This window comes from Lotus japonicus, chromosome 3, assembly GCF_012489685.1.
Source record: "Lotus japonicus ecotype B-129 chromosome 3, LjGifu_v1.2".
NCBI classification, from domain to species: Eukaryota; Viridiplantae; Streptophyta; class Magnoliopsida; order Fabales; family Fabaceae; genus Lotus; species Lotus japonicus.
The window spans coordinates 64,342,896-64,370,595 of NC_080043.1; the positions used below are offsets into that span (position 1 = coordinate 64,342,896).

The 27,700-nt window shown below is 40.5% G+C and overlaps 1 protein-coding gene across 1 annotated transcript; it reads right to left on the reverse strand.

The window, feature by feature from the left end:
* Nucleotides 1-8,768: 8,768 nt before the first annotated feature.
* LOC130744509 (uncharacterized) lies at nucleotides 8,769-11,062 on the reverse strand. The gene is made up of 5 exons (XM_057596685.1): nucleotides 10,738-11,062; nucleotides 9,884-10,057; nucleotides 9,719-9,778; nucleotides 9,067-9,159; nucleotides 8,769-8,777 (listed from the first exon to the last, which is right to left on the reverse strand). The coding sequence occupies exons 1-5, from the start codon at nucleotides 11,017-11,019 to the stop codon at nucleotides 8,769-8,771; spliced, it is 618 nt and encodes a 205-aa protein (XP_057452668.1). The 5' UTR covers nucleotides 11,020-11,062.
* Between the last annotated feature and the right edge of the window lie 16,638 nt (nucleotides 11,063-27,700).

Here is a 27,700-nt window from a genome sequence, read left to right on the forward strand (position 1 = left end):
ACCAAGAACTCAAAGAGGATATGACTCGATTTGGGTAATCGTGGATCGACTGACTAAGTCGGCTCATTTCATACCGGTGAGAACTACGTACAACGTGGATAAGCTATCAGAGATTTATATAGCTGAGATTGTGCGACTTCATGGAGTGCCAACAAGTATCGTTTCCGATAGAGACCCGAAGTTTACTTCACATCTGTGGGGAGCTCTTCATGAGGCTTTGGGAACGAGGCTGAGATTAAGCTCTGCTTATCATCCACAGACTGATGGGCAAACTGAGAGAACTATCCAATCATTGGAGGATTTGCTACGAGCTTGCGTGTTAGACAATAAGGGCAGTTGGGACACCCTATTGCCACTGATTGAATTCACATATAACAACAGTTTTCATACGACCATAGGTATGGCACCGTATGAGGCATTGTATGGCCGCAAGTGTAGAACACCTTTATGTTGGTATCAAGATGGAGAGAATTTGTTAGTAGGACCGGAACTTCTGCAACAGACAACTGAGAAGATTAAACAGATCAGGGAAAAGATGAAGGCTTCTCAGAGTAGACAGAAGAGCTATGCAGATCAAAGGCGCAGAACCATGGAATTTGAAGAAGGGGATCATGTGTTTTTGCGAGTTACCCAGACTACAGGAGTTGGTCGAGCAATCAAGTCAAGAAAGCTGACGCCAAAGTTCATTGGACCTTATCAGATTACTCGTCGTGTAGGATCGGTAGCTTATCAGATCGCACTACCGCCTTTGCTATCAAACGTTCACGATGTATTCCATGTGTCACAACTGCGGAAGTATATTGCTGATCCGATGCACGTCATCGAGCTGGATGACATTGAGTTGAAGGATAACTTGTCTTTCGAGACACCGCCAATCAGCATTGGTGACACAAGGGTAAAGCAGTTGAGGGGTAAAGAGATCGAGTTAGTGAAGGTTATTTGGAACAAGGACACCGGTGATGCAACGTGGGAGCTGAAGGAAAAGATCAAGGAACAGTATCCAGAACTTTTTACTGACCCTTAAGTTTCGAGGTCGAAACTTTCTTTTTGGAGGGTAGTAATGTAAGGCCCAAGTTTTAACGCTTTGGATAAGTGAATAAAATAAATAAGTTATTTGATTAAGATAAATTTGGGAAGGAAAGAGGTTCAGGAAAAGTCCAAGAATGTATCGAAAAACCGAAAGAGTTATAGCACGACTAACATACGCTTAATCCTAGGTCGAAGGTATTAGTGAATAGTTAATTTACGCTTTAGGACACGATGGAAACTAATTCCAAAAATCCTCAGAGAAATGTTAGAACTTCTCTTTTCCGTCCTTAAACAACCATTTCGATGCGAAATCCTGGAATGTACGAACGTCAAATTCCAATTCTCGGAAGTTTGCCGAAACGGAATCCCTGATAGTTCGGAAAACCTAAGATCGACAGACGATGAAGACTTTTTCTATCCGGAAACTCAAACGAAGATTCCACCCGCGTTCTCCTACATCTCTCATCATTCCTAATCTTTCTTCAGAAGGAAGTTTTCTCATCCGACGATCACTGCAAAAAGTAGTTTTTCGGGATAAACCGACTTACACCGACTTATGCCGATTTTGGATCTTTTGGTTTAATTCCAAGAATTCTATTTTGAGTTCTGGAATTCTGTCGCCAGAACCTATCTTAGAATGCGCAGAGGAACGCGCAGGAAAAATCGGAATCGCAAAAAAATCATTTTTCCGTTTTTTCCAAAACCTATAAATAGTTGAAAAATTAGATTTTTTTCACAAAACCCATTTTCCCCACCCCCCAAAGCCGCGAGTTTCTAGAGAGAGAGAGAGATCCGGATCTTCGTCGATTCTTGCCCGTTTGCTTCACCGTTCGTCACTAATCGAAGACCTCGAGGTAGGTAATCTATACTCTCCTTCGAATCGTCGTTTCTGTCCATTTCTCCTGCGACTTTCTGAGTTCAAAATTTTGAGGTTTTTGAAAAACTGTTCAAATCAGTTGATTTCAGCGTCTAAACTTCTTCCCTGCATGCTCCTGAGCGTGTTCTGCGGATTAGATTTTGTCAAATGTCGACGAAATGCCGCCGGGATCAATTTCTACCCTAAATACCCATTTTTCGCCAAAGTTGCAACCTTTACGCTCTAATCTATCGACTTGGCTTAGTGCTAGTAGGATTTGTCGTCATAAACGTCGTTGTGGACGTCCCCATCCAATTTGTTTTTCAAAAATCCAATTTTGAAATTCTGAGCTAAAAATAATGACCAAACTACCCCTATATCAGTTTTCGATCCGAAAATTTTTCCGAGCCTAGAACCGTCTTAGTTACGGCTTATGTTAACCTAGGAACCAAGTTTGATCGAAGAAAAATCGACCCTCCCAATTAAGGAAAGTGGCCGAGAGCTATATCAAGGGGGGAGGAGAATCCGATTTTTCGAAAACTTGTCTTAACGCGTTAGATTGTCGTACCACGGAGGTAGTAGTGTACTGTGTAACCCTAGGACTTTTTGATTGCTGAGTTTCTGACTCTTGGTGTTGATTTCTGTGATTTTTGCTTAAGGTTCGTTTGAGGAGATTCCAAGAAACCAAGGAGAAGAGCTTGAAGAACATTTGGAGGAGGAAGCTGGAAGACCCACCGGTGAGGGCTACTCTCTGAATTACTAGATAATGCTTTAGGTGTCGATGAAATTCGACTTGATTTATGTGTTATGCACCTAATTGCTAAATGTCTGAAATGATTTCTGAGGCTTCGGCCGAACTTGTTGAGTACTTGATGCCATGATATTGTGTGCTAAATGATTCACATGCTATGTGCTACATGGTTAACTTAGGATGTGTTGGAATATGCTGTTTATGTCTTTTGGTTGAGCTGTTTCAATGATGCTATTCCACTTGTACCTGAGATTCTGAAAAGTGAGGATTACGGGCAGGTCATGCCGAATTTTTATGAGATTTTGAGAGAGTTTTAAAAGGACGAACGGAGTTCGGACCTTGTCATGCTCCAATGGATCGAGACCTTCTCAGGGAATTACTTGGGTTTATGGGAACTTTGAACTCATAGGGAATACGATAAGACTAAAAAGAGCTATTTTTATAAAGAAATTCATAAGATATTAAACAACCTCTAAACCTTTAAATAAAGATAACAATCTCGGATGCAAGCTTTGGATTGAAGTTTAGTTTCGGAAAATGAGAAGTGTCGTCGGATCCAAGTGTTGGGAAGATTTCGAGTTTTGGGTATGTTGATACTCATTCGCTCTGGGAGCAGTTTGTTTAGCCATCCAAGGGATGAGCCGAGAAGCTTCACGGAGGTGTGAGACCTTGTGAATGCGTGATACTCCACTGAGGCGTGAGACCTTGTGGAAAGCATGGATCTTCACTGAGGCGTGAGACCTCGTGAACAGCATGATACTTCATTGAAGCGTGAGACTTCGTGCAAGTGTGTAAATTCACTGAGGCGTGAGACCTTGTGAAAGCATAAAACTTCACTGAAGCGTGAGACTTTGTGAATGTGTGAGACTCCACAGAAGCGTGAGACTTCGTGAGAGCATTGATGACTCGAAGAGTTGTCGTGAGTGGTTGCACTCTTTTGTTTATGATTAATTGTATTTTGTCGCAGAATCGACATTTACCTTAGGGTATTCTTTTAGAGACTTTAAGTTAATCTAGAACACGTGGCGACGTGTCGGGTGAGGTCGGAGACGTTGTTTGGCTAATCACTTGCATTCATGCACTCATTTTGAGGTTAATACACGGCGTGATACCGGACCTCGGTGGATTCCAAAATGGTCATAAGACCCGGATTTCCATATTTAGGACACTACGGTGGTCCTCAGTAGCAGACGGAATGGCAGACCTACGGGTTCACTGCTGATCTGACTACTTTTGTGTGGTGTAAGAGACACGCGAGCAGGAAGGTACCCACCGTGGCTGGTGTTAGGGCCGTCTCGTTGATGTCCATCCTTCTTCCGGAATGCATTTTGTTACCCAGCATTGCATTTCATGCAACATACATGCTAACTTAGTTGCTGAGTGTGATTGGTAACTGTTTATCCTATTTTTGAGGCATGCTACTTGTTTTTATGGCTCTTTATATTTATTGTGATACATGCAACCCTAGGAAGCTATCCCAAAACTTATAAGCCTGAGAGGCTGGTATTTATTATCCTATAATTATATCTGGTTTTATTAATTATATAATTCTTTGGAGTTGACCCTCGCGTCTGCTGTGTGTGTTTGGGCGGACTACGCCATTTGTCAGATGAGTATGGGGGATTGGTTTACCATGGTCAGCCCGTCAGGGGGGACCAGGTACGAGATGCTTGACCAAGACGACCCAGGTGCATGGGTGGTCGATCCCGAGGGCCACCGTGCGACCTACACCGGTCGGATCATGGAGGACCGTGTCGATCGATTCGGACGCTTGACGGAGGGAGTGATGAGGAGGCACATAGTGAGCTTCAACCTGCCTCCAGGAGTACACTGTGGACCCGGCTTGGGAGTACCTCCACCGCCACCATCTCCTTCAGATGATGAGGACCCTTCTGAGGAGTTGCCAGTAGGTGGGGCTTCGACGGAGTCTAGTCCGTCTACTGCTGCTGCTGTCGTTGCGGATCTCGTTCCGGGCCCCGAGCCCGAGAGTCCAGTGCGGGAGCGCATTAGGGTGGACAGAGAGGGCAGTGTTGAGTACGTCGACCTAGTCGTTCTGGATGCAGATTCGGATGACGACCGCGCTAGCATGTAGGATCGAGTGCTAGTGTGGGCTCCTCGGGTAGGGATAGTGTAGGAGTTGTGTCGATGCTCTGACCGTCATGCTTCCGTTTTGGGGACAGGGTAGTTTTCCTACCGGTAGCTTTTGTGTGGTTTCCTATGGAGATCACAGAGAGCTGGTTGGATTTAGGGGGTCTTTTCTTAGGCCGCTGGGCCAACTTGCTCTCAGTTTTTGTAGGTTAGTGTTGCGGACACAGTATCTTCATCTTGGACTGTACATATTGCCTTCGGGCGTTACTCTTTTCTGTCACCCGACACGAGGCATGTATATATAGTTGTATAGTAGTTCCTTTTATCTTTTGTTGGGGAGTTTTATTGCTTTTTGTCTTTAGTTATATTGTCGAAAAAAAATAATTCACGTTTTTCCGCTTAAAGTATTTTCTTTTGGTTACTAAAGTGACGCCACCGAAATCGGGGTGTTACAATTGCCGTCTGATCAAACTTGGCAACAAAAGAAAAAGTTTTTACATGATGCCAAATCCTTCTAACTGGGATGGACCGTATCTGTTTAAGCAATGCTCCGATGGAGTGGTTAGGAAATGTGTCCCAGAAGAAGAGATAGACAAAATTCTTTGGCACTGCCATGGCTTTGAATATGGAGGCCACTTTAGCGGTGACAGAACTGCAGCCAAAGTTTTACAAAGTGGATTTTATTGGCCTTCCATATTCAAAGACAACAGAAATTTTGTTGAAAGGTGTGATCGCTGTCAACGAGTTGGCAACATATCAAAGCGGAATGAGATGCCCCTCCAAAATATTTTAGAAATTGAATTGTTTGATGTTTGGGGCATTGATTTCATGGGTCCATTCCCATCTTCTTATGGTTGTCAATACATTCTTGTTGCTGTAGATTATGTTTCTAAATGGGTTGAGGCAGCAACTCTTTCAACAAATGATGCCAAAGTAGTGATCAGTTTTATTCAGAAAAATATTTTCACTAGATTTGGTGTGCCGCGAGCTATCATAAGTGATGGGGGGACACACTTTTGCAACAAAGCTTTCGATTCTCTTTTACAAAAATATGGTGTCAAACACAAGGTTGCTACCCCCTATCATCCTCAAACCAGTGGGCAAGTTGAGGTTTCTAATAGGCAATTGAAGCAAATTTTAGAAAAAGTGGTAGGCACGTCCCGCAAGAACTGGTCCAAGAAATTGGACGACGCTTTATGAGCCTACCGAACTGCCATCAAAACACCTATTGGAACATCTCCTTACCAACTGGTTTTTGGCAAAGCGTGTCACTTGCCTGTGGAATTAGAACACAAAGCATACTGGGCAATTAAGTTGTTGAATTTTGATCTTAAAGATGCTGGCGCAAAGAGGCTTTTGCAAATAAATGAGTTAGATGAGTTTAGACTCCAAGCCTATGAAAGCGCCAGTATTTATAAAGCAAAGACAAAGAAATGACATGACAAAAAATTAGTGCCAAGAGAATTCATTTCGGGACAACAAGTACTATTATATAATTCTAGACTAAGGTTGTTCCCTGGGAAACTTAAATCTCGTTGGTCAGGACCTTACTTGGTTAAAACTGTTTACCCCCATGGTGCAATTGAAATTGAGCACCCAACTTCAAAAAATATTTTTACCGTCAATGGGCAAAGATTGAAATTGTACCTTGGTGGGGAAATAGTTAGAAGACAGACATCTTTGTCCCTTGATCCTCCTAATTAAGTGAGGAGGCAAGTCTATCTAAGACTATAAAATTGAGCTTCTTGGGAGACAACCCAAGTGATAGTTTTTCTACTTTTGTTTCCTGTTTAGTAGCGTAGTATTATATTAAAAAAAAAAACAAAAAGAAAGAGATGAGAAAAGTGCCAGTAATGGTTACTGGAAATTGCGGCACGGAAAACAGCACGATTTCTTCAGCATTTGGCACTGTTGCGCGAGAAGCAATGATTCTGGAAAATGTGGCATGAACTTGGTGCTATTTCTATGAAGAATTGGTGCGACAGCACCAGGCCAAACTTAAAAATTATAAGATTTCGTTTTTCTTTTAAATTAATATCAACATACTTTGAACTTATCTTTTAGACTTAAAAAATAAAAAAATAAAAAAATTAGCCTCAGCAGCACACACGCACAAACATCAGTGTCTTTCAATTTTTCACTCTTCTCCTCACAGAAAACCAAAAACCCACGAAACCCTCTCCCCCAAATCACCAAATTTCTTAAACTTTTCCCTTATTCTCCATTCCCTTGTTCCATCTTGCATTCATTCACTCTCCAGCACCCATTATTGCATCTACTTCATCCCCAAGAGGTAAGTTCTTCTCCACTTTCTTCAAATTCTCTTCTTCTTCACAATCTCGAATTTTCCTTCTATTTGGGTTGAATTTTTAATGTTTATGGGTTGAATAATTATGTGTAATGCTTGCATGTTGTTGGGTCTGAGTAGAATTGATGATTTAGAGTTAAATTTGCTTAAATTCTCACATGCTCTATTGTTGCTCACAAGGTGTCTGATAAAATTCTTCAATGGAAATTCATGTTGTTTTGTGCAAATTCATGAAGTTTATGGGGTAGGATTTTACGGAGAATGATTATTTGTCATGGGAAGTGTGTCTCTTGAACAATTATGATGAAAGTGATTGTTATTTTGATGTTTACAACGTGCTCATCAATTGTAAGGTCAAGCTTTAATTGAAATTGAGCAACTCTTTTGGGTATATACCTCTTGTTAAAAATTATCTAAACCGAAGAGTTGTAGCAGATTCAATTGTTGCTAATGTAAGGTGTAGCTCATAGTTTTTGAAGATGATTAATTTGCTCACTACAAAAAAATCTGGGTTTTAGCGGCGGTTATTTTTGCCTTTAGCGGCGGTTCTAACCGCCGCTAAAAAACGCACAAAATGCTTAGCATCGGCTAAAAAATCAACGTTAAATTTGGCGACGCTAAATATTTAGCGGCGGTTGTGATGGCGTCGGCTTAAACCGCCGCTATATTTTACGTTGTGTTTTGTCGTCGGTTACAACCGCCGCTATATATAGAACAATTTTTTTACTTTTTCCGTCACTTAGTGGCGGTTTAAATCGCCGCTATTTATTGTATGCAATTTGAGGATTATTTTTTTGCCCAGGACTGTTTCTGCAAAATTTAGGCGTGTTTTTTTTACCTGATTTCTTTTTCCACCATTACATAATAAATTAAATAGTTATAGACATCATGTATGATAAAATGAGTAAATTCATAAAATGATGATAAAATAAAGTAACATTAGATAAAGTAAAGAGTTTTCCAACGTTTTTGGCATAAGTGCACTACTAATGCCATTTCAGGTTCGATACATTATGCATGTGATCAACAAGCCACCAAACACTAAACCAGAACAACCAACTCAAGAAAATATGCTTAATATTCAAAGATAAGATCAATAATCACAATAACAGGAAAGCATTCACATTTGACACAATTGACAGCACTTACAATTAAGGTGTGTGGAACTCAAATGTATAAGTATGATCGATCACATTACATAATACAAAACAACACATATATAGACTAGAGAGAAAAAAGAAACCTGGAATCTTTCGTGCAGCTCAAATGTTAGTTGATCAAGCTACCAATTCCTTTGTGTGCCTGCCTGACAACAATTTTTAGAGATTTTTTAACCTTGATACAATTAACATATAGAATTAAAGCAAATTAATCACTAAAACTGCTACAGGATTACTAAGTGTGAGGTTGGCCACAATACAAACATGGACACTATAAACATCAGCTAGTCCAGGATATCTCATGAGAGATCAAACATGTCTTAGCAGATTATTTACGTCCATATAACAGTTTAAGAATGATCAGGTACAAGAACCACACAATTAGATACTGAATAAGCATGACTACATTAAGAACCACATAGAATTTCTACTAATCTGTTGTGAATCTCAGTTCCACTTCTATAACTGTTTTTGCTTTATTGATTAACTGTAGAGTTATCAACATGGTGCAGTTTCCTTTTGTTTCCCAACAAGTGCATGTAAACATGAAGAGCCAAAAGCTAACTTAAGTCAAGATCACAGCACCTAGATACACAACTCCACAAAGAATGAAAAAAGATATTAAACCCCTGCGACATTTGAGGCAATTAAATTGGCTAAGTGACAATCTACAAGACTCATACATAAGCATTCACCGGATATTTTTCCATCTTTCAAATGCAAATAATTTTGTTCCATGCTTTTTCAAATTTCACAAGATGGCCAATCAGAATTTTTCTTAGCTTTTTTCTTAACATTGGAGGTAAAAGTAAGTGAATGGAGAAGATAAGTGACCTAGTAAAGGATAAAACTTGCCACATCATACAAAACAAACCATCATCCAACATATAGAATATAATTCATCACTTCCATACAACTTGTGAGCTTTCTTCTCCTTCTTCTTCCATAAAACTTCTTTCTCTCTGCACTGCCAATATAAAAACATAAGGAGGCATGTACTGAGAACAGTACATGTAATTTGAAAATTGCACATGAAGTCCACGGTGTCAAATTTGGAAAAAGGGGAAGGAAAAAAGGACAAAGAAACCAAAGAGAAGTCTGCATTGCTAAAATGGATTCATAACATTTATTTCCCAAGAAGCAAAGAAAAGAAAAATCACAACCTGCATTTGACTAAAACCATGGTAAACCTTGGGGAAGGTTTCCTTATATCAAAGACATGTTCAAAACAATAAAAAAGCTATTTGAGACAATGCAGAAACCAGATACTTAAATGTAAAGTACAAACCTCAATCATTACTGCATGTATTATTCAAAACTGACACAAAAGAAGAAGAACCACACAAGCATCACAAACATTAGCCCCTAGCAATTGTGAACCAAGTCTGTTAGCTGCACGAACAAGAACAAAAACACTTACAACATCATAGTCAAATCCATGAGAATAAAAGTTCCAATACAACCATAAAAAACATGAGTTCCATGAAAATAAAAGAAATCCATCGATTAAGATAGAGTAAAAAAACCTTAAATGGAATGCCTACGATGAGTTTGGTAGCAAGTAACTTGTAGAGGAGCTCTAGCATCTGTAAACATCAAGGGAAAAATATTAGAATGACAAAAGGAAGCCTTTCACCTTCTCTTAGGTCCAAGGTTGAAACACAAAATATCTGTCAAATTCAATGTTGAACAGAAAAATAATATATGCTTGATGCAAGGCAAGTGAGGTCGAGACATAACATCCTTTCCTTGAAGTCTTGGTCTTGCCAAAATGAAGACAACCAAACTATCAACTCCATGCAAAATTGCAAATGTTTATTGAGGTGGGGACATATACCCAAGGCCTTGAAACATAGCTTCAGTGCCTGAAGTTACACAAGAAAACCAGAATGAATTTGGCATGAATAAGGCTTAAGAAGAACCAAAATTTTAACAGTGACACAGACCTGTAGCACATAGAAATACTCCTCCAATCCAACCATTTTTTCCCGTAACCCAAAAGAACTTGTATATGTAATATGGAGAAAGAGACTGATATATTCTTGGATTCCACTTGACGACATTGTAAATGCCAATCATGAAACGCTCAAAAATTATTTCACCGAGCAAAAAGAAAGAGATATAATCTCAGTGTTTTATTTATGCATTTATCCAAAAACACTTACAACATCATAGCCTAGGCGAGTTTCCAGAGGTAAAGGATGAAGCTTTTAGCCAAAATGTGGTATCTCATCACCCTCAACAGACATGGGAATTATCTAGAATCTATAATATCCAACACATTGAAGGTACAAAATATGGTATTCATACACAGTAGAAATAAATCCGCTTTGGACTGTGCAATTCTTGCATGAATGTAAATTCGCAAGGGGTATTATGTAGCATGAGCATCATAGTTATATGGAAATTTTACAATCTCATCCTCTAAACTATTTTCCCCAGTCTCAAACCTAATCTTACATACAGCGGCAACGACGTGCCAAACAGCAGCAACTAACAAGTCAAGTAAACAACGAACAAAGTGAAGGTCCAGAAGTGTTATTACCTGAGGAAGAAAACCCAGTGCAAATGGAGATTTTTGGCGAGCAGAAACAGAGCTGGAACAGCGAACAGAGATGGAACTCGAGAACATCGATTGGAACACGGAGGAAGAGATCCGAGGGTAGCGATGAGAAACTGAAGAAGCTTTGAAGGGATGAAGACTCGACGAAGCTGTGAAGCGTTGAAGGAACTGGGGATGCGGTGAAGCTGGTGCATCCTCCTGCTTGTCAACAACGATATGTGAAGGGGTGAAGCGGTGGAGCGGTTTCAACGAAATAGGGAACATGGATTGGGAAATTTAGGGGAATATGGTTTCAATTGTTTATTTTGAGAAGAGGGTTTCGAATTTTGATTGTTAACAAATTGGGGAGGGCGGGGATTAAAAATCGTGACCGCTGCTTGGAGCCAAAATTCGAGAAAATTTTAATATCAAAACATAGCGGCGGCATAAACCGCCGCTAAATCACAAACCTTAAAATTAAATTGGTACGTTAGCGGCGGCTACACAAACCGCCGCTAAATAACCGCTGCTAAAGCCCGAATTTTTTGTAGTGGCTTAAGATATGAAAAGGGAGTGTATGAATTTGAACGGATGTCACTAACAATGCTTCCAATTTTGGAAAATCTTCTTTGTCTATTTTGTAGATGGCTGGCAAAAGGAGGCAAGGAGAGTGGCTTTGTCATATCCTTGTGCATATACGCCTAATTCAGCATTGTGATTGATGAGAGGGGTAGCAGAGCGACTGGAGAGGAGAGTGATGATGATGAGCCTCAGAGCTCAAATTGAGGGAGTTCTTTCCCTTATCTTTTTACTGTTTTATTTTAACTTCCGTTGTTTCTTATTTAGTTGAGTCTTGCATGCTAGTTAGTTTGTGTTTTGTGGAGTCAGTTTACCCTTATATGCTTGTGTTGTGCACCATGTTACTTGCATGTCTCAAGCGGTTTCACCCTAAATTTAGATGCTTGTTTTGTTTGTGAAAATTGCTGAAAAGAAGTTATTTGAGGCGATTCACATGTGGGGAACTGTTTGTGTTAAGAGAATGAGAGCTAGGTAGCTTTGGAAACCTGAGTTGAGTTGCTTGGAAACACTGTTTCGAGTTCTGATTATGGGTACACTTACCCTTTTGTTTCTGAGTGTTGAGTGAATATTCTGACATACTTGTACCTGCTTGAACCTGTCTTGATTTGCATCTCGGTTGAATATGTGCAGTGTTGTGATTCAGAGAGAGACTTATAGGAATTTTTGTTGGCTTTCAGAATTTGCTTTCATATTTTCCTTAGTGGCCCCTTTGAGCCTTAATGATTATTTATTTGGTGCCTTGCTTTGGTGATTTGTTTGGTTGTTAAGTGATCTTAGTTACTTAAAAATTGGAAAGAGCTTAAAAATTGCAGGCTTCTATTCTCTCAAAAAAAAGAAAAAAAAATGAAAAGAAAAAAATGTAAAATTTGAGGTATGTGCCTCGGAACAAAGGGAAAGAAAAAAAATATTAACTAAGTGAGTAAGGTTATGGGGGTGGTCATCCCACTTTCTATATTCACCAATCACTTCACTGCTTTGTTCCAAATGAAAAAAATTAAGAGATAGAGCTTAAATGTGTTGAATTGATTGCTCTTGTGTGCTACATGAAAAATGATCACTTAACCAACATTGAGTAGCCCTTTGAGTTGTCAATTCTTTCAATTTCATACCTACATTGCACCCTTGGCCTCGTTACAACCCAATGAGGTCTCTCCTAATTGCTTTGTTGTCTCTTATTTGATTTTGAGTTGAAAGATAGCCAGGTTTGATGCACTGTACTTGTTTGTTCATGAGCTGAGAGATGTGTGAGCTTAATTGTGTATGGACTCTTGACTTTGTTTCCCTGCTGCTTGTATTCTCACTTACTGAAGTTTATTCACTTTCTTATCTTAGCACTTGCATGAACTGCTGTGATGAACCCTATGTTTTTGGACTGAAAATTTGGCATCTGATTTAGGGGTGATTAGTTCTGTGCTTGAGGACAAGCTACTTGAGTTTACGTTTGAGGACAAGCTGTCGTTGAGTATAGTGGTGTGTTGACCCGAGAATATAAGGGTATTTTTATGCGTCTTTTGTTTTATTTATAATTTATTTTCTAAGTTTTAATTAGCTTTTATGGTATTTTTAAGTAATTTTCGTATTTTTAATTATTTTAGGATTTTAGGAGTTCTTATTATGATTTGGTAGATTTTAGTAGTTTTTATCTTATTATTAATTAGTGCTTTTTAAATTATAGATTTAGTTAGGATTTAAGTTGTTTATTTTTTGGTTGTTATCTTTCTAGTATTTTATTTGATTTATTTTGATATTTTTATTATATTTTATTTAGGATTTTCGGAATAAAAAGAAAAGAGAAAATTAGAAAAAGAGAGTTGATCCGGTGCTGCTGGTCCACGGAACTTGCATGCACCCGCAGTAGATCAGAAGGCTGCAACTTCACTCCCCGCACTCCCCGCCATGTGGCGCGATCGAGGCTGTTGTCCAGCATAAGACCGTGACCCGCGAAGCATTAGATTCCACCCCACTTTTACCTTGGTCCAATCGCAATCTGATACGTGGCAGAAGTAAAAGGCAGTTTTGGCTTATTTGATAATATCATCACGTGAATCTGCAGAGGAGAACAAAACTTGATTTAAGAAGATTTTAATATTATTATAATATATATATATATATATATATATTATGTTTTAGTGAGGAGAGAGAGACTTTTGGTGATTGGAATTGAGCACAGACTTCTTAGGGTTTTGAGAGCTTTTGCAAGGTTCCTCCTGGAGATTTTAGGTGCTATTTTCTTTCTCTTTAATTCTTAATTATTGCCATGCTTGGCTAAACTTCTTTTAGTACTTGGGTTGTGAATCCATTTTGAATTATGTTTTGATTTGAATCTTTATTTATATGAATTCTCTTTTCCAATCTTCGTAATTGAATTAATTTATATTGTTTATTCTTGAGTGCACGCAAGGAATTTGCTAATTTCTATGAGAACGAAAGTTGATTAGGAATTAGGGAAATAAGGATTCGATTCGATTAGGCGTTCCCTACTGCTTGATTGAAGAGTAGAACCTAGTTGCGTTGGCTAGGTTAATTAGGACTTAATCTTCAATTCTGTGGTCTAGGTGCTCGTAAACAGACTTAGTATTTGAATTGGAAGTATAGGGCGTGTGAGTTGTCAACATCCTATAATAAAGGCTAGATCGCCAAAGAGAAGATTATTGAGTTTATATAAATATTGTTAAAATTGAATCATAGGACAAATAGGTGAAACATACCCGAGTGCTATTTTCCCCGACTGAATTCTCAAATCTGTTTAATTTTCTGTGTTACTTATTGCGTTCAACATCACTACTTCTAAATCTGAAATTGGTTTTTATTTTTGTAAGTCTGAATAAGAGAATTAATAGAAACTATTATTGAATCACAATCCTCGAGGGATCGATAATTTATTACTACGGGCAACTTTGTACAAGGGGCGAGCTAAATCCTCTTCGAAATAGCGTGCCATCCAACATCGTGTAGTGTCCAGCCTCTCACCTCTGCTCTTTCGTGTATCTCACCACCTCACTTGGTTCCCCCGCCAAGATGCCCACGATAGGGTCCATCCAAGTTTTCTGGCATTCGACGCAGGCTACCAGTTCTCCCTCTATACTTGGATTGGCTAGCGTTTCCTGGATCACACTCCGATTGTTCCCAGGCTTCCGAGTACATGCTAGCTTTGCTAGGGAATCCACCCTCTGATTCTTCGCTCTCTGAACAAACTCAACTACCACTTCCCGCAGTTGACCTATCAAGAGTCGCACGCGCTCCGGATATTTTACTAGAATAAGCTCTTTCACGTGAAACACTTCATTCACTTGATTCGCAACTAGTAATGAATCTGTTCTAACCTGCAAACTGTCAATCTGAAACCTCGATGGCTAACTTAAACCTGCAATTAACGCCTCGTACTCTGCCTGATTATTGCTCGCTTTGAACTGAAACCTCAGAAATTGCTCCTGTATTAGTTCTCCAGGTCCTTCCAACGTCACCCCATCCCCGCTTCCATTCTCATTCGACGACCCTCAATGAATAGCGTCCACGGTGTACTTACCCGCTCGCTAGTTTCCGATGTTAACTCTACCACAATGTCTGCTAAGGCTTGCACTCCAACCTTCCCCCTCTTGTCATACTGCAAACCATACTCCGACAGCTCTACTGACCACACGACAAGTCTTCCTAATAAGTCTGGCTTCTGTAACACCTGCCTCAAAGGCAAATCAGTTCTTAACTTTACTGAAAATTGTGGAAGTACGACCTTAGGCGTCTGGCGGTCATTAGTACGGCGAGCGCCTCTTTCTCTATCTTCAGATACTTGGTCTCCGCCCCCTGAAGTTTGGGGCTCACAAAGTAGACTATTTTTTGCTCGCCAGCCACCTCTTGAAGAATCACCGAGCTGATTGCATGGTGGCCGACAGAGAAATACAAATGCAAAGGAAGACCTTGGATGGGCTTCGATAGGACGGGCGGTGCGGATAACAACTCCTTAAGGCGACTGAAAGCTTCCTCGCACTCCGAATTCCACTCGAACGCCGCGTTTTTCTTGAGGCATTTGAAGAACTGAGCTGATTTCTCGCCCGAGTGAGGGAGGAATCTCGAAAGGGCTGCGATCTGCCCCGTCAAAAGTTTCACTTCTTTTACATTGCTTGGACTCTTCATCTCCTGTATCGCTTTGCACTTGTCAGGGTTGATCTCAATCCCTCTCGATGTTATCATGAAACCCAAAAACTTTCATCCCTGTATCTCGAAGGAACACTTTTCTGGACTGAGCCTCATGTTGTGCTTCCAGAGTTCGCCAAAAGCCTCCGACAAATCTTCATGGTGGTTCGCTCCCAAGGGAGACTTTACGATCATGTCATCTACGTAAACCTCCATGTTTCTCCTCACCTGGTCGGCGAAGACCCTGTCCATCAGCCGTTGATATGTCGCCCCGACATTCTTCAATCCGAACGACATCGTCTAGTAGCAGTAGTTTACCCTGGCGGTCATGAAGGTCGTTTTTTCCTCATCTGAAGGGTGCATCTTGATTTGATGATAACCTGAGTAGGCATCCATCAAGCTTAGTAACTCATTGCCGGACGCCCCATCCACCAGCTTGTGTATACTTGGCAATGGGTAAGAGTCTTTTGGGCATGCCTTGTTCAGGTCCGTGTAGTCTACGCACATGCACCATTTCCCATTTGCCTTCTTTACCATCACAACATTCGCCAGCCATGTGGGATACTTGATCTCACGAGTAAATTATGCCGCCTGTAATTTATTTACCTCTTGTTGAATAGCTTTCTCTTTTTCGTCACCCATGTGCCGGCGCGTCTGGGTTGAAGGTGCGAAAAACACTAGAAAGGGGGGGGGGTTTGAATAGAGTTTTTCACTAAGTGGTAAACTTTTGTGTCTTTTCGAAAAACTCAAAGATAAGAACTAGGTGTTGAAGGATAAGAAGTAAAGCACGCAGGTATTTTATCCTAGTTCACTTGAGATAAAAGCTCAAGCTAATCCAGTCCACCTGTGAAGGTGATTTCTTCCTTCTTCTGATGAAGGCAATCCACTAAAATCAATGAGTATCACAACTGCACTTTGCACCTGCCAAGTGACTAACAATACACTGATTTTCTCACTAGTATCCTCTTAAGAAGCTGATCTACCGATCCTCTTAAGACTAGCTAAACACTGAATCAGCCTTGATTCAGTCCACTTAAGATCCGACCAACCTTGGTCTCTTAAGGAACTTTACAACAAGATGTAAAAGGTTTCGGGTTTACAATGAGTGCTTCTAATAAGCTGATAGTAAACTCAGATGTTTAAGAATAGTGAAGAAATAATGCTAAGAGAATTAGTTCGAATGTGTTGAATGTTTTCAGCAAAGTTTCTTAACGTCTTTCTTCTTTCTTCAGCCTTTATATACTCCAAGACTTGTGATGTAGCCGTTGCTAGGGTTTTATCCGTTGGAGTGACAATTCTGTGATATCAGACTGCTAGGCTGTACAAGGTAGGTGGCGGACAGACTGAGACTTGTACGACGTTGTACTGTGATAGCGACCTGTCCTTTCACCAGTTGACTTGTGATCGAAGAGCTTCAGATGAACGTTGGTGAAGCTTCTGATCATCGTCAGATTGAAGCTTGGATTCTTCCGACCTTGCAACTTCTGCTTCTGAACAAGTTCCTTAGAACTTCTGATCGTCAGAGCTAGAATAGCTTGGGTCTTCAGAACCAACTTCTTGCAAGTCTTCAGAACTTGAGTCTTCTGCTTCTGGACCGTTCCAATTGAACATCTGGTCTTCAGAACTTCTGACTTGAGTTCTTCAGAACTTCTTGAGAGCTTCCATCTTCAGAGCTTCTGAAGTATTTTCCACTATTCAGAACTAACATGGTAGATAAAATAGCTCTCTTTTTAGTAACCCTTGGTTCTTCTTCTTCTGAACGAATAGGCTTGGGTCAGATTCAGAACCTATTTGTCACAACTTAGAAAGACAAACGTTAGGGTACCACAATTGTTCATCATCACAAACCTTAATTGTAATCATCAAAACATAGAGATGCAACCACTGATCAAACCTTGATCTTACATGGGTTATTGGCTTGATTCCTGGGTTCAAAGCCAGCCTATGGCAGATGAAGCTTGGGTCTATCCCCGGCATGTCCTTGTGACTCCATGCGAAAAGATCTAAATTCTCGCCCAACAGCTTTGCCAGCCTCTGTTCTTGGTCCTCAGTCAGCTTGGTCCCGATTTTCAAGACTTTGTCTCCAAATATCAGTTCCTTTGTCTCCTCAATTGGCGTGGGCCTATTCAGGCGCCCTTCGCCCCTTGGATCAAGGTTCTCCTCTAGCGCATCAACCTCGTTGCATCGGTGTCCTACCGGGGCATTCTTTCGCCCATACCGATCCACCGAATTGCTATAACATTCTTTGGCACTCTTCTAGTCCACACAATTCTCCCAATCCGCCCACTTGGTAGCGGGTATTTGACGGCCAAATGTGCTGTCGAAACTATGGCACATAACCGATTCAAGGTGTTATGCCCGATGATCATGTTGTAAGACCCCACCGCCTGCAGAACTAAATATCTCACTTTCAACACCTTAGCGCTCTCGCGCTCGCCAAATGTTGTGTCAAGGTCAAGGACGCCCCTTACCCACACTTGCACTCCCGTAAACCCCACAAGAGATCCTGCGTAGGGAGTTAAGTCCCTATCGTCGAAACCAAGCCGATCAAACGCATAGCCATAAATGATATCTGCTGAGCTTCCCTGATCTAGAAGCACGCGCTGTACATTGAGTTGGTTGGCACGAAGCAGGACCACAATCGGGTCATCAAGATGAGGCTTGATTCCAAAAAAGTCAGCAGATGAAATCGTGATGTCAGGATGATGGAAACCGAATGGGACCTCTGTGACCGCGTTTACCGCCCTGGCTATCGTGCCAACTTCGCTAGGCGTAGAACCCCTGTCGCCTTGCGTACTTGCGGTCCCCTTCGCCGGTTGCCTTGCCGCCACCACCTTTCCAATCCCCCACTTCAGTGCGTGGCATTCCTCAGTAACATGTCCTGTTGCGCGGTGATATTCGCACCATGTATCCGAACCGCAACCTTTAGTCGGTTGCCTAGGTTCCCTTGGTCTGCCAATCATTTGTGTCGCCTTCATTACTTGAAAAATTTCCGTCTGGCCCGGGCTACCTATGGACACCGTCTCCCCTTTCCGAGGGGAAGATTGCGACCCCTGTTGGCTCTGCCTTCCGAGGTTTCCTCGCCACCAAGGCGGCCTTTTGTTCTCCTTCGGGAGTTTCGCCGCCGACGTCTTCTCGCCCCTCGCCCTTCAAATGATAGATGTGTGCTCTTATGCGCCTCGTCCTCCTCATCAAGGATATACGCATTCTTGAAGGTGCGCGCACAGGCTTGCGGCTCTGAATCCTCGATCTTGACAGATGTTGCACTGTACCGCCTCACATAGTGCTTCAAAGTTTCTCCTTCTAACTGGAAAACATTATACAGATCATTAATCATAACCTGCTTGATCTTGCTAGCGGAGAACTGAACAAGGAACTTCGACAAGAAATCGCAGAAGTTCGTGATAGATCCGCGAGGCAAAGTCGTGAACCAAGCCATCGCCGTGCCTTTGAAGTAGAGCAAATGATCCTTCGGATCCGTCTTTCCGCTGTACGTCTCCAGAACGAGATTCTTCATGTTGTCAGGAATTGCTACCTCCCTTACCGCCGCCGAGAATGGCTCAAACTCCGCTACAGCCTCCGCCTCCCGTTCTCCCTCGTCCTGTGGCTCAAGGCGATAATAGTCCAACTGCTCTTGCAAGTAGTCATTCCGCTGCCGTATGTTTTCAACGATGCGGATCAAACGTCTCCAGTCTCTGTGAGTGGTTGTAGCTTGAGGTAATGGCGATCCACTTCCCCAAGCTTCCTGCGAGCGTGCTGGAGATCTATGCTGTGAAGGTGAGGACGGTGGAGAAGATAATGGAGGCGTCGAAGAAGGAGGAGGAGGCGGTGGAGGCGGAGGAGGAGTCGGTTGCTCATGTTGCTCGCGAAGAACCTCCTTACGACGCGGCCTTCCCCTCACACGACGCGGTGGTGAACCGCGCCTCTGCTCCAGCGTTTCGCTGCGTCGATGACGGCTAATCTCCATCGGACGTCAACCGCGAACCAGAAATTCAACCAAAAAACATGAAAATCAGAGGAAATTGCACAGAATTCCAAACTTCTCTCAATCAAAAACAGCAATACACGTAGTCTGGGAATCGAAATCTACCGATCCCCACAGACGGCGCCAAATGCTCCAACCTAGAACATAGAAAGAAGGTATAATACCTAGAATGAGGGGATTGCAATGAGAGCATCTAGAGAGAGAGAGAGAACGTGTAACTGCTTAAAGAGAGAGTGTAACTGAATCTTGAGTTTGTTATTCATAAAATGAGCTAAGAGTCCCTTACAATTGGTAAGCACCCATTTGTGGTGTTGGGCGTGTTGCTTGGAGGCCAAGGAAGTGATGGCCGAAAATTTGAATAGAATGAGATAAGGGAAGATCTTGTTTTTATTTGTGTTGCATTATTTGGGGGAGAAATCTAATTTAACTAGGGAGATTGAGGATTTAATTATAGAGGGGGGGTTTATATCTTTCATTTAATTATTATTTTTTAGTTTTATTTTGAAATAAAAGCAGAATATCTATTTAATTTTCAAATAAATGAGAGATAAGGAAAATTTGAAAAAAAAAAACCCTAGTTGGGCTTGTGGTGGCCGCGGGTTTGAGTGAGGGGCAAGGGAGAGAATTTTCTCTTTCATCCAAGTGAACAAAACTGAATTAGAAAGGCAAAACTCTCACACACATTCACGTATTCACTCAGAGAAAAAAAAAAGGTTTGAGAGAAGAGAGGAGAAGCCGCCGCCCAAGCAAGGAGAGAAAGAGAGAAGCTGAGAGAGAGAGAGAGAGAGAGAGAGATCAGGGCGAAGAGAGGGAGGAAGATCAAGGATTATCTCTTCATTCTTCATCATTTCTTTCTCAAGTTTAAGGCAAAGGTGAGGGCTTTTCCAGTCTTGGGTAGAGTCTAGGACTTGTGAAGCATGATTTTGCTTGTTTACATGAAAAACATGTTTGTGATGATGTTGTGTTAGTTCTGAAATTTTGTGAACCTCTTATATGATGAATTAAGTCTCTTTCGGAACATGTTTTAAGGTTATACTTCTATTTTACATTCTCTAATTGAGTGATGCCATGATCCATGAGAATTTTTAGACAAAATCTTGCTAAACTTGTCATATATGTTTGGATCTAATTTGGTAATCAATAACATTTGTTAGAATGGGTTGTATGTTGATGTTTATGATTGAAAAGCTTTCTGGTGTTTATATGTGGATCATGATCAAGCATGATTAAAAATTTTGGGAAACCCAACACACCATGCATGTCACGGTCGAACCCTAATTTCCTAGGATTTAGGCGACTTTTCTTATCTTCTTGACTATTTGTTTAAGTTGGTGTATGTTGCTGATTTTTTTTACTACTGGATATGTGAAAAAGCATGATTGATTGGTGTATTATGGAGGCTTGGCCGAAACCCAACTACTCTCTAGGGTTTAGGCATTGATTTGTCTACATGTTGAGAGTTGCTTGAATATTTTTATATCTTGTGAGGAATGGGACAAGACCCTAACCTCTTGATGATTATACTATGCATGATGACCTATTTAACTTACCCTTGGTTATGTATTAGTAAATAACCTAGAGATGCGACTTCGCTTGCAAGTAGTGATGTGATTTGTTATAGTGCTAGGGTATAGGCTATGGACCATGAGAACGATGGTGTCGTTAGAGACAAACAGTAACTTGCACGCAAGGGTGAATTTGTCGATTGACTGTGTGGTCTCCACGTGATAACCATGATTAAGTCATGGGATAAGGATTGACTGTGTGGTCTTCTTGAGAACTTATGGATTGACTGTGTGGTCTCCATGTGACTTGGGTTGACTGTGTGGTCCCCTTGTGTGTTCATCTGCGGATGATCGAGATTGGCCAAGGTGTTGAGGTGGTTGTGTGAATAGTGAGGACGTTAGTCTAACTAAACTTTAGGTTTGCTAACTTGAGATGTGAGATTATGAGATTTTATTAATCGTATGATTATTGGAAGTGTGATTATTTTTGAGTCTTGCATGAGAATTGACCCTCATTTATGTGTTTACTTGTTGTTCTGGGGGGGGGGGGGGGGAGATGGCTCGGACCACGAACACGGTGCATTCCTGGAAGCTAATTCTCCATGACAAGGATAAGGACGAGGCGTGGGTGTCCGACGCACGCCAGGTCCGTCACATTTACGTCGGCAATGCCACACTTCGGAGAACCAACGAGAAGGGAGAGTGTGTCGAGGTTCAACAACATAACGGGTGGGTGAAGCTACCGTTCGCACCTCCTCGCTTCTAAACCCCATTGAACTTAGAGTCAGAGGAATCTTCTGTCCTAGAGACTGTGTCGGAGCTGGATCCTTCAGAGGACATGGAGGTAGAGCAGAAAGAGCCATCAGTGGAACGTGAGGAGCCACCAAAGACTGAAGTGAAAGATGAGGAGCTTCCAGAGCCACAAGGCGAGGAGTGGGTTAGTCAGAACCTTAGTAAAGATGAGTGGAAGGTTCAGAGCTTCTTCTGTCTGCTAGTCAATTCTTACTACGATGAAGATGGTGACATCTACCGTGGCTTAAGGAATCATATGCTTAGAGAGTTCATCAATGAGCCGATACCAGACGATGAACCCACCACCGTGGAAGAAGAAGAGGATGAAGATGACGGTGATGACGAGGCAAAGGATTAGGGTTATAAGGTTGAGAGACTTCCATTTTCTGTTTTGGGTTGAGAGTACCGAAGATGGGCATTGAAACTATTTTATTGCTTTCAGTTTTAGTTTTTCAGTTTTGGTTTAACAATTTGATGTAATTTGATCTTGGGTTCAGACCGATGACTCGCATTTATTTCGGTTGTTTATCGAATGGTTAATTTTAATTTCGAAAGGTTTATGACATTGATTATTCCCGCATGGTTTTTAAAAGTTGATATTATTCAAGAGTTTCGTAAAATGAACTTTTGTCACAAATTGAAGATTAATAAATTAAACAACGAAAAATCTTTACGAAAATTGAGACGGTTTGGTTATTGTGTGACACTCGAGAAATCAGGGCGTTACAGGGCGAGCTTCCCTGGACGAGGGCCTCTGAGGTCTCGCCCAGTCCAACTCGGTTGCAAAAGATGGTTAATGTCTTCAATGTGGGAAATTTTATGCTGATCAACTCGATGTTACACCAATTACAATTATACAAGGTTAACTTTTGTTGGACAGGGTACCCAGAAAAAAGTCGGTGAACTGACTTCTCATTTGCAAAGGATATGATAGCTTTAATGTCTTTAGGATAGGAAAATGAATGTCACTAGGAACATTTAGAACACAACCCAGTTTTATAAGAACTAGATGAAAATTCTGCATGACAAGCATTTATTATCATTTTTATTTTAACTCTGAAGAAAATAAAAATTATTTGGCCAGCCTCAGAAGCAAGGATATGATAAAATGTACAAATTCAAGTCTGAAAAACTAAAGTGACTGAGAAATTGATTGGCGTATGCTACCATAATGTTGTTAGGAGTGAACATTATTTTTGAAGTATTATCTTCTATGACTAAGTCTATTGTACCTGAGGAAAATGATGATCCCCGTTATTTGTCTACAAGTTAGTAGATGCTACATTAAAATTAGTAGACTATATAATAAAGCATGCAGATGCCAACACCCCTAAGAAGTCACAGGGTTGAATTTTGTGCAATTTCCATAGCGTTCTTTATATTTCCAAATTATTCAAAATTCCCAAAATGAAGTTTACATATAAGAATTAACAAATCTTTATATTTGGATGGAAATATAATGAAGGAAGACCCAATGCAAAACAAAAGAATTAGTTTAACAAGTGAAGACAGTGCAAAAAGTAGAAAGAGGGAGTTATGCTATAGCAGTAGAGTTGAAGAGAAACTGACTTCACCAGCAATTTCGAGCTCATACTAAGAGCAGACAGACCAAAGTGGATGAGTTTTGATAGCAGACTCCATGTTGGTGAGGTTATTCTTGATCATCTTGTAGAATGGGGGTGGCTGGTCACCGTTAATGAGAGACACAATTGGGGTCTTAAAAGAGGATCCTGAAGGTATGAAAAACGATAGAAATGGGGGTTTGAATAGCATTTTCAAATAAAAACTTTTCCCTCTTGATATTTAGACAAATCTCTAGAACAAATAACACAAGGTGCAAAGGTAAGAGATGAAGAGAAGCACACAAGTATTTTATCCTGGTTCACTTGATAAATCCCTCAAGCTAATCCAGTCCACCCGTTAAGGTGATTTCTTCCTTTTTAGAATGAAGGCAATCCACTATTCAATGTTTGTTACAACTGCACTAGCAACCTGCTCAGTGACTAACAATACAATGAACTAGCAAACACTAAGATTCACTCTCTTAGTCTTCTCAAGGATCTGACCAGCCTTGGTCCCTTAAGGAAAACAAACTAATTGTTTGAAGGTTTTGGGTTTACAATGAATGCTTCTAAGAAAGCTAGGGTAAACGCAATAAGAACGATTGAAGAAAGATTGCTAAGAGAATATTGAATGGTTGCTTGAGCTTGCACAAAGTTTCTTAGCGGCATCTTCCATCTTCAGCCTCTATTTATACTCCAAGGATTAGGGTTGTATCCGTTGCATGGAATGCTACCGTTGGAGGGCAAATCTATAACTTCCAGATTCTGCTATGGCTGAACGTCTTAGGTAAGGTCGTCAGAATGGTACAATTGCTTTTGTACTTGGATAGCGACGTGACCCTTATCCTAATTGACTTCTGATCACATGATTCTTCATTTTGGAACTTGTGAAGCTTGTTGATCAGAGTCAGAGGGAAGCTTTGGATCCTCTGACCTTCGTATCTTCTGCTTCTGGACATCAGAGTTGGAAGTACTTGGTCTTTAGAGCCAGCTTACTCTTGGACTTCAGAATCTTCACTTCTCAGCTTCTGGAGCTTCAGAACTTCTGGACCTTCAGAGCCTTTGGACCTTCAAAGCTTCTAGACCTTCAGAACTTATGGTCTTCAGAACTTTAAGTGATCTGAATTCACATCAGAGCTTGTCATCTTCAGAACTTTTGAAGCATATACTAATGTTCCATCAGAACATAGTGAGTGCGAAAGCGTTGCATTGATTACTCTTTGGGCTTAATGCTTCTGATATATGTGTGTATTGACCAGAGTCAGAGCCTGTCATTTAAACACTCAGAAAACAATGTTAGAGTACCACAATTGTTCATACACAAATAGTAACCTTGTAATCATCAAAACATAGAGTTGTACAACTTGACCAAATCTTGGTCTTACAATCTCCCCGGTTTTGATGATGACAAAACCAAGTATTTTGATGAACAATTCTTAAACAATAAATTGAATACACTCAGTGTTAAGGGTATAAGAGGTAAACTTATCCTGAGGTGTATGGTTTATTTTGCTCGTTCTGAATCCAAGTCACAGCTTGATTCTGAGCTTAGCTCCCCCTGAATCTAAGACTTAGTGAAAACATTAGAAGCATCTAGATTCTGAGCTAAAATAATAGTGATCAGAGTGATGTGTCAGTCAGATTCATATATATATATGAGATTATCAGAGCGCATGAATAATTAGAGTCATAGCAAGAAAGGAGATATCAGAGTTAATCGATTGAGCATACGATCACTTCAGAAGAAGTGAAAATGTATTCCTTGCTAGTGCCCCACTGACAGATCTATGGTTATAAAGGTGGATCACTTAAAATTCTTCAAAAGAAAAAAAAAGTCACACTAACACAGCTTACACATCAAAAACTGGGTTGTACTCCCCCTTTTTGTCATAAGGAAAAAGTACGGGGTGTGTAAAACTTAGCTTGAAGTACAAGGTACTCCCCCTTAGAGAAGGACTAAGTTAAAGAAAATGGAGAAAAAGATAAATAGATAATAAGGTTAATTAAGAAAATAGTTAATTAATGCAGATGAAGAAAATTAAATGAAGTGAGTAGCACCGGCCAAGAGAGAGAGAGAGAGAGAGGAGAACGTTTACCACCGGCCAAGAACTTAAAGACTTGCATCAGTTTCCCATAAAAACACTTCGAGAAACTGCTTCAGCAATAACTTCTGGAGACTGAACTTAGCTTATAAATAGCAGATAAACCATAACAGTCTTTCACAATTCATCTGCTTCTGAAATCAAACATAACAATGGCTTCCGTTGAGAATTACATCAATGAGCTTAGGAGGAAGGCATTTGAAGAAGATCTGTTCTTCAATGTCAGGCACCCGGAGGATCCAAGCGTTTATCAACTTACAAATCAGTTGTTTGGAATGGGTCTGAGTCCAGAAATGGACGCTGCTTTCAGAGGGTTCCTTGGGTTTGTAGAGGAACTTCAAGGCCTTTTCCAGAGGGAGCTGGAAAACTATGCCGAGATAAGAGCGGTGGAGGCTTCACTGGAGGCCATAACGGAGAGTCCTGAGAAGCAGGAGGTGCGCCAAAGCTTGATTCAATTGGAGTACAAGCAGCACCGTCTGGAGCTTGAGAAGGCGAGGATGCGTAGACAGTGTAGAATGTTGAGGAAAAATCCTCCTTTTTGAATGAATGTAATGCATGAATGATTTCAATAATAGAAGTGTTTTAGCAAATATTTGTGTGTTTGTTAATGCATATGTGAAAACAAAAGATTAATTAAGCACATAAGAAGAAACAAGAAGTTAAACGATTGAAATCAAAGTTAAACTTAAAAACTAGTAAATAACATAATAAAAAAAAAGTGAAGGGGAAAGAGAAGAGAGTTTCTAAAACTAAGGTTTAGGTAGCCTTCTGAGGATTTCAGCACACATATTTGAAAGATCTTGAATGAGTGTAGAGTGAGAGCCAAGTTGCCTTTCAATGGAGTCAAGTCTGGCCTGAGTGGGATCAGATTGAACTGGTGCTGATGGAGCAGCTTCCTCAAAGGACGAAATGTTAGAGCCAAGTGCAGTCTGAGGAGCTTGAGTAGATGTTGATGCAATGTCAGTAACAGGAACAGCTACAAGCATTTGAGCTTGTAGGGCAGCAGCTTGTTCAAGAGCAACTTGACCCGTTGCAAGACCCACAACCAATTTAGGAAACACTCTTCCATTCCATCTGCAAAATCAGCACTCTCGCGTCTTTCCATGGTGGATGAAGGTTTAGGTAGACAGGGGATGAACAGGAGAGAGAAGAGAGAGTTTTGAAATAGAGATAGAGAGAGTGGATAAGAGCAATAGTGGAGATCGTGTGTGCATAAGTGGGTTTAAAGGTAATCGTTGGCGGTTGTAAAACCAAAAGTAAAATCAACGGCTAGAAATTAATGATGTAAGGTAAAACAATAAATACATAAAACACACGACGGAGAATAAGCAGATCAACACTCATTACAACAGATTAACCCAAGAGGCACAAGGAACGAGGCATCAGAATAAACTGACGCACGTTTGCTGTCTTGTCTCAGAGTGCGTACCAATGGGTACACATCATCTGACAAAGTTACCTTATGAACTAGACATCTTCTGATAGGGAAGCATCATAGTCAGAGGTTCTGATCCATCTTTATACTGGACAAAAGTCCATATTCAGATTTTTCAGTATAAAATTAAATATATCCTCTACTAAGGGCTTTGTAAAGATATCTGCCCATTGATGGTCAGTATCAACAAACTTCAGAAGAAGTACGTCCTTCTAAACGTAATCTCTAATAAAATGATACTTTACCTCAATGTGCTTAGCCCTTGAATGTAAGATTGGATTAAGAGATTAAAATGTCTTTTGATATCAAAGGGTTAGAGGTCATATTAGTCCCTGTGTTTGTAAAAGTGTTTGAATTTTGTCCCTTAGTAAAAAAATGACGTTTAGTGGCGGTTTTCTTTACAACTACTGGCGGTTTATAATACAGTTACTAGCGGTTTTTTGACCGAGGGACCAAAATCAAACGTTTTTACAAACACAGAGACTAATATGACCTTTAACCCGATATCAAAACTCATTTCTCTATTTCTGTTCAATCAAATGAAGGAGAGAGAAACATGTCATTCTTTCTTTCCTCTTACTTTTTCATTTAGACACATTCTTCTATCAAAACAAATACCTTATAAAATCTACTATATTTTTCACATCTTTCTCGGTATTAATTAATCTCTTATTTCTTTCTAATGAGATAATTACGGTAATGAGATAATTTAGAATTATCTCATCACTGTCCAGCTGCTTTCATTTATGCAGTGAGATAATTATGGGATTGTTATAGCTGTACAATTGCTGTCAAATCCGGTCAGAGGTTCTGGTATTATTGTACATCTAATTTAGGAATGTATTTGGCTGTAATTTGCATAATCATAGGGATTT

Coding starts and splice junctions, on each gene's coding strand:
- LOC130744509 (XM_057596685.1), bottom strand. CDS start 11,019: ATGTTCCCTATTTCGTTGAAACCGCTCCACCGCTTCACCCCTTCACAT. Junction 10,058..10,737: donor CACTGGGTTTTCTTCCTCAG/GTAATAACACTT, acceptor GTGTAACTTCAG/GCACTGAAGCTATGTTTCAA. Junction 9,779..9,883: donor CAAGCATATATTATTTTTCT/GTTCAACATTGA, acceptor TGATGTTTACAG/ATGCTAGAGCTCCTCTACAA.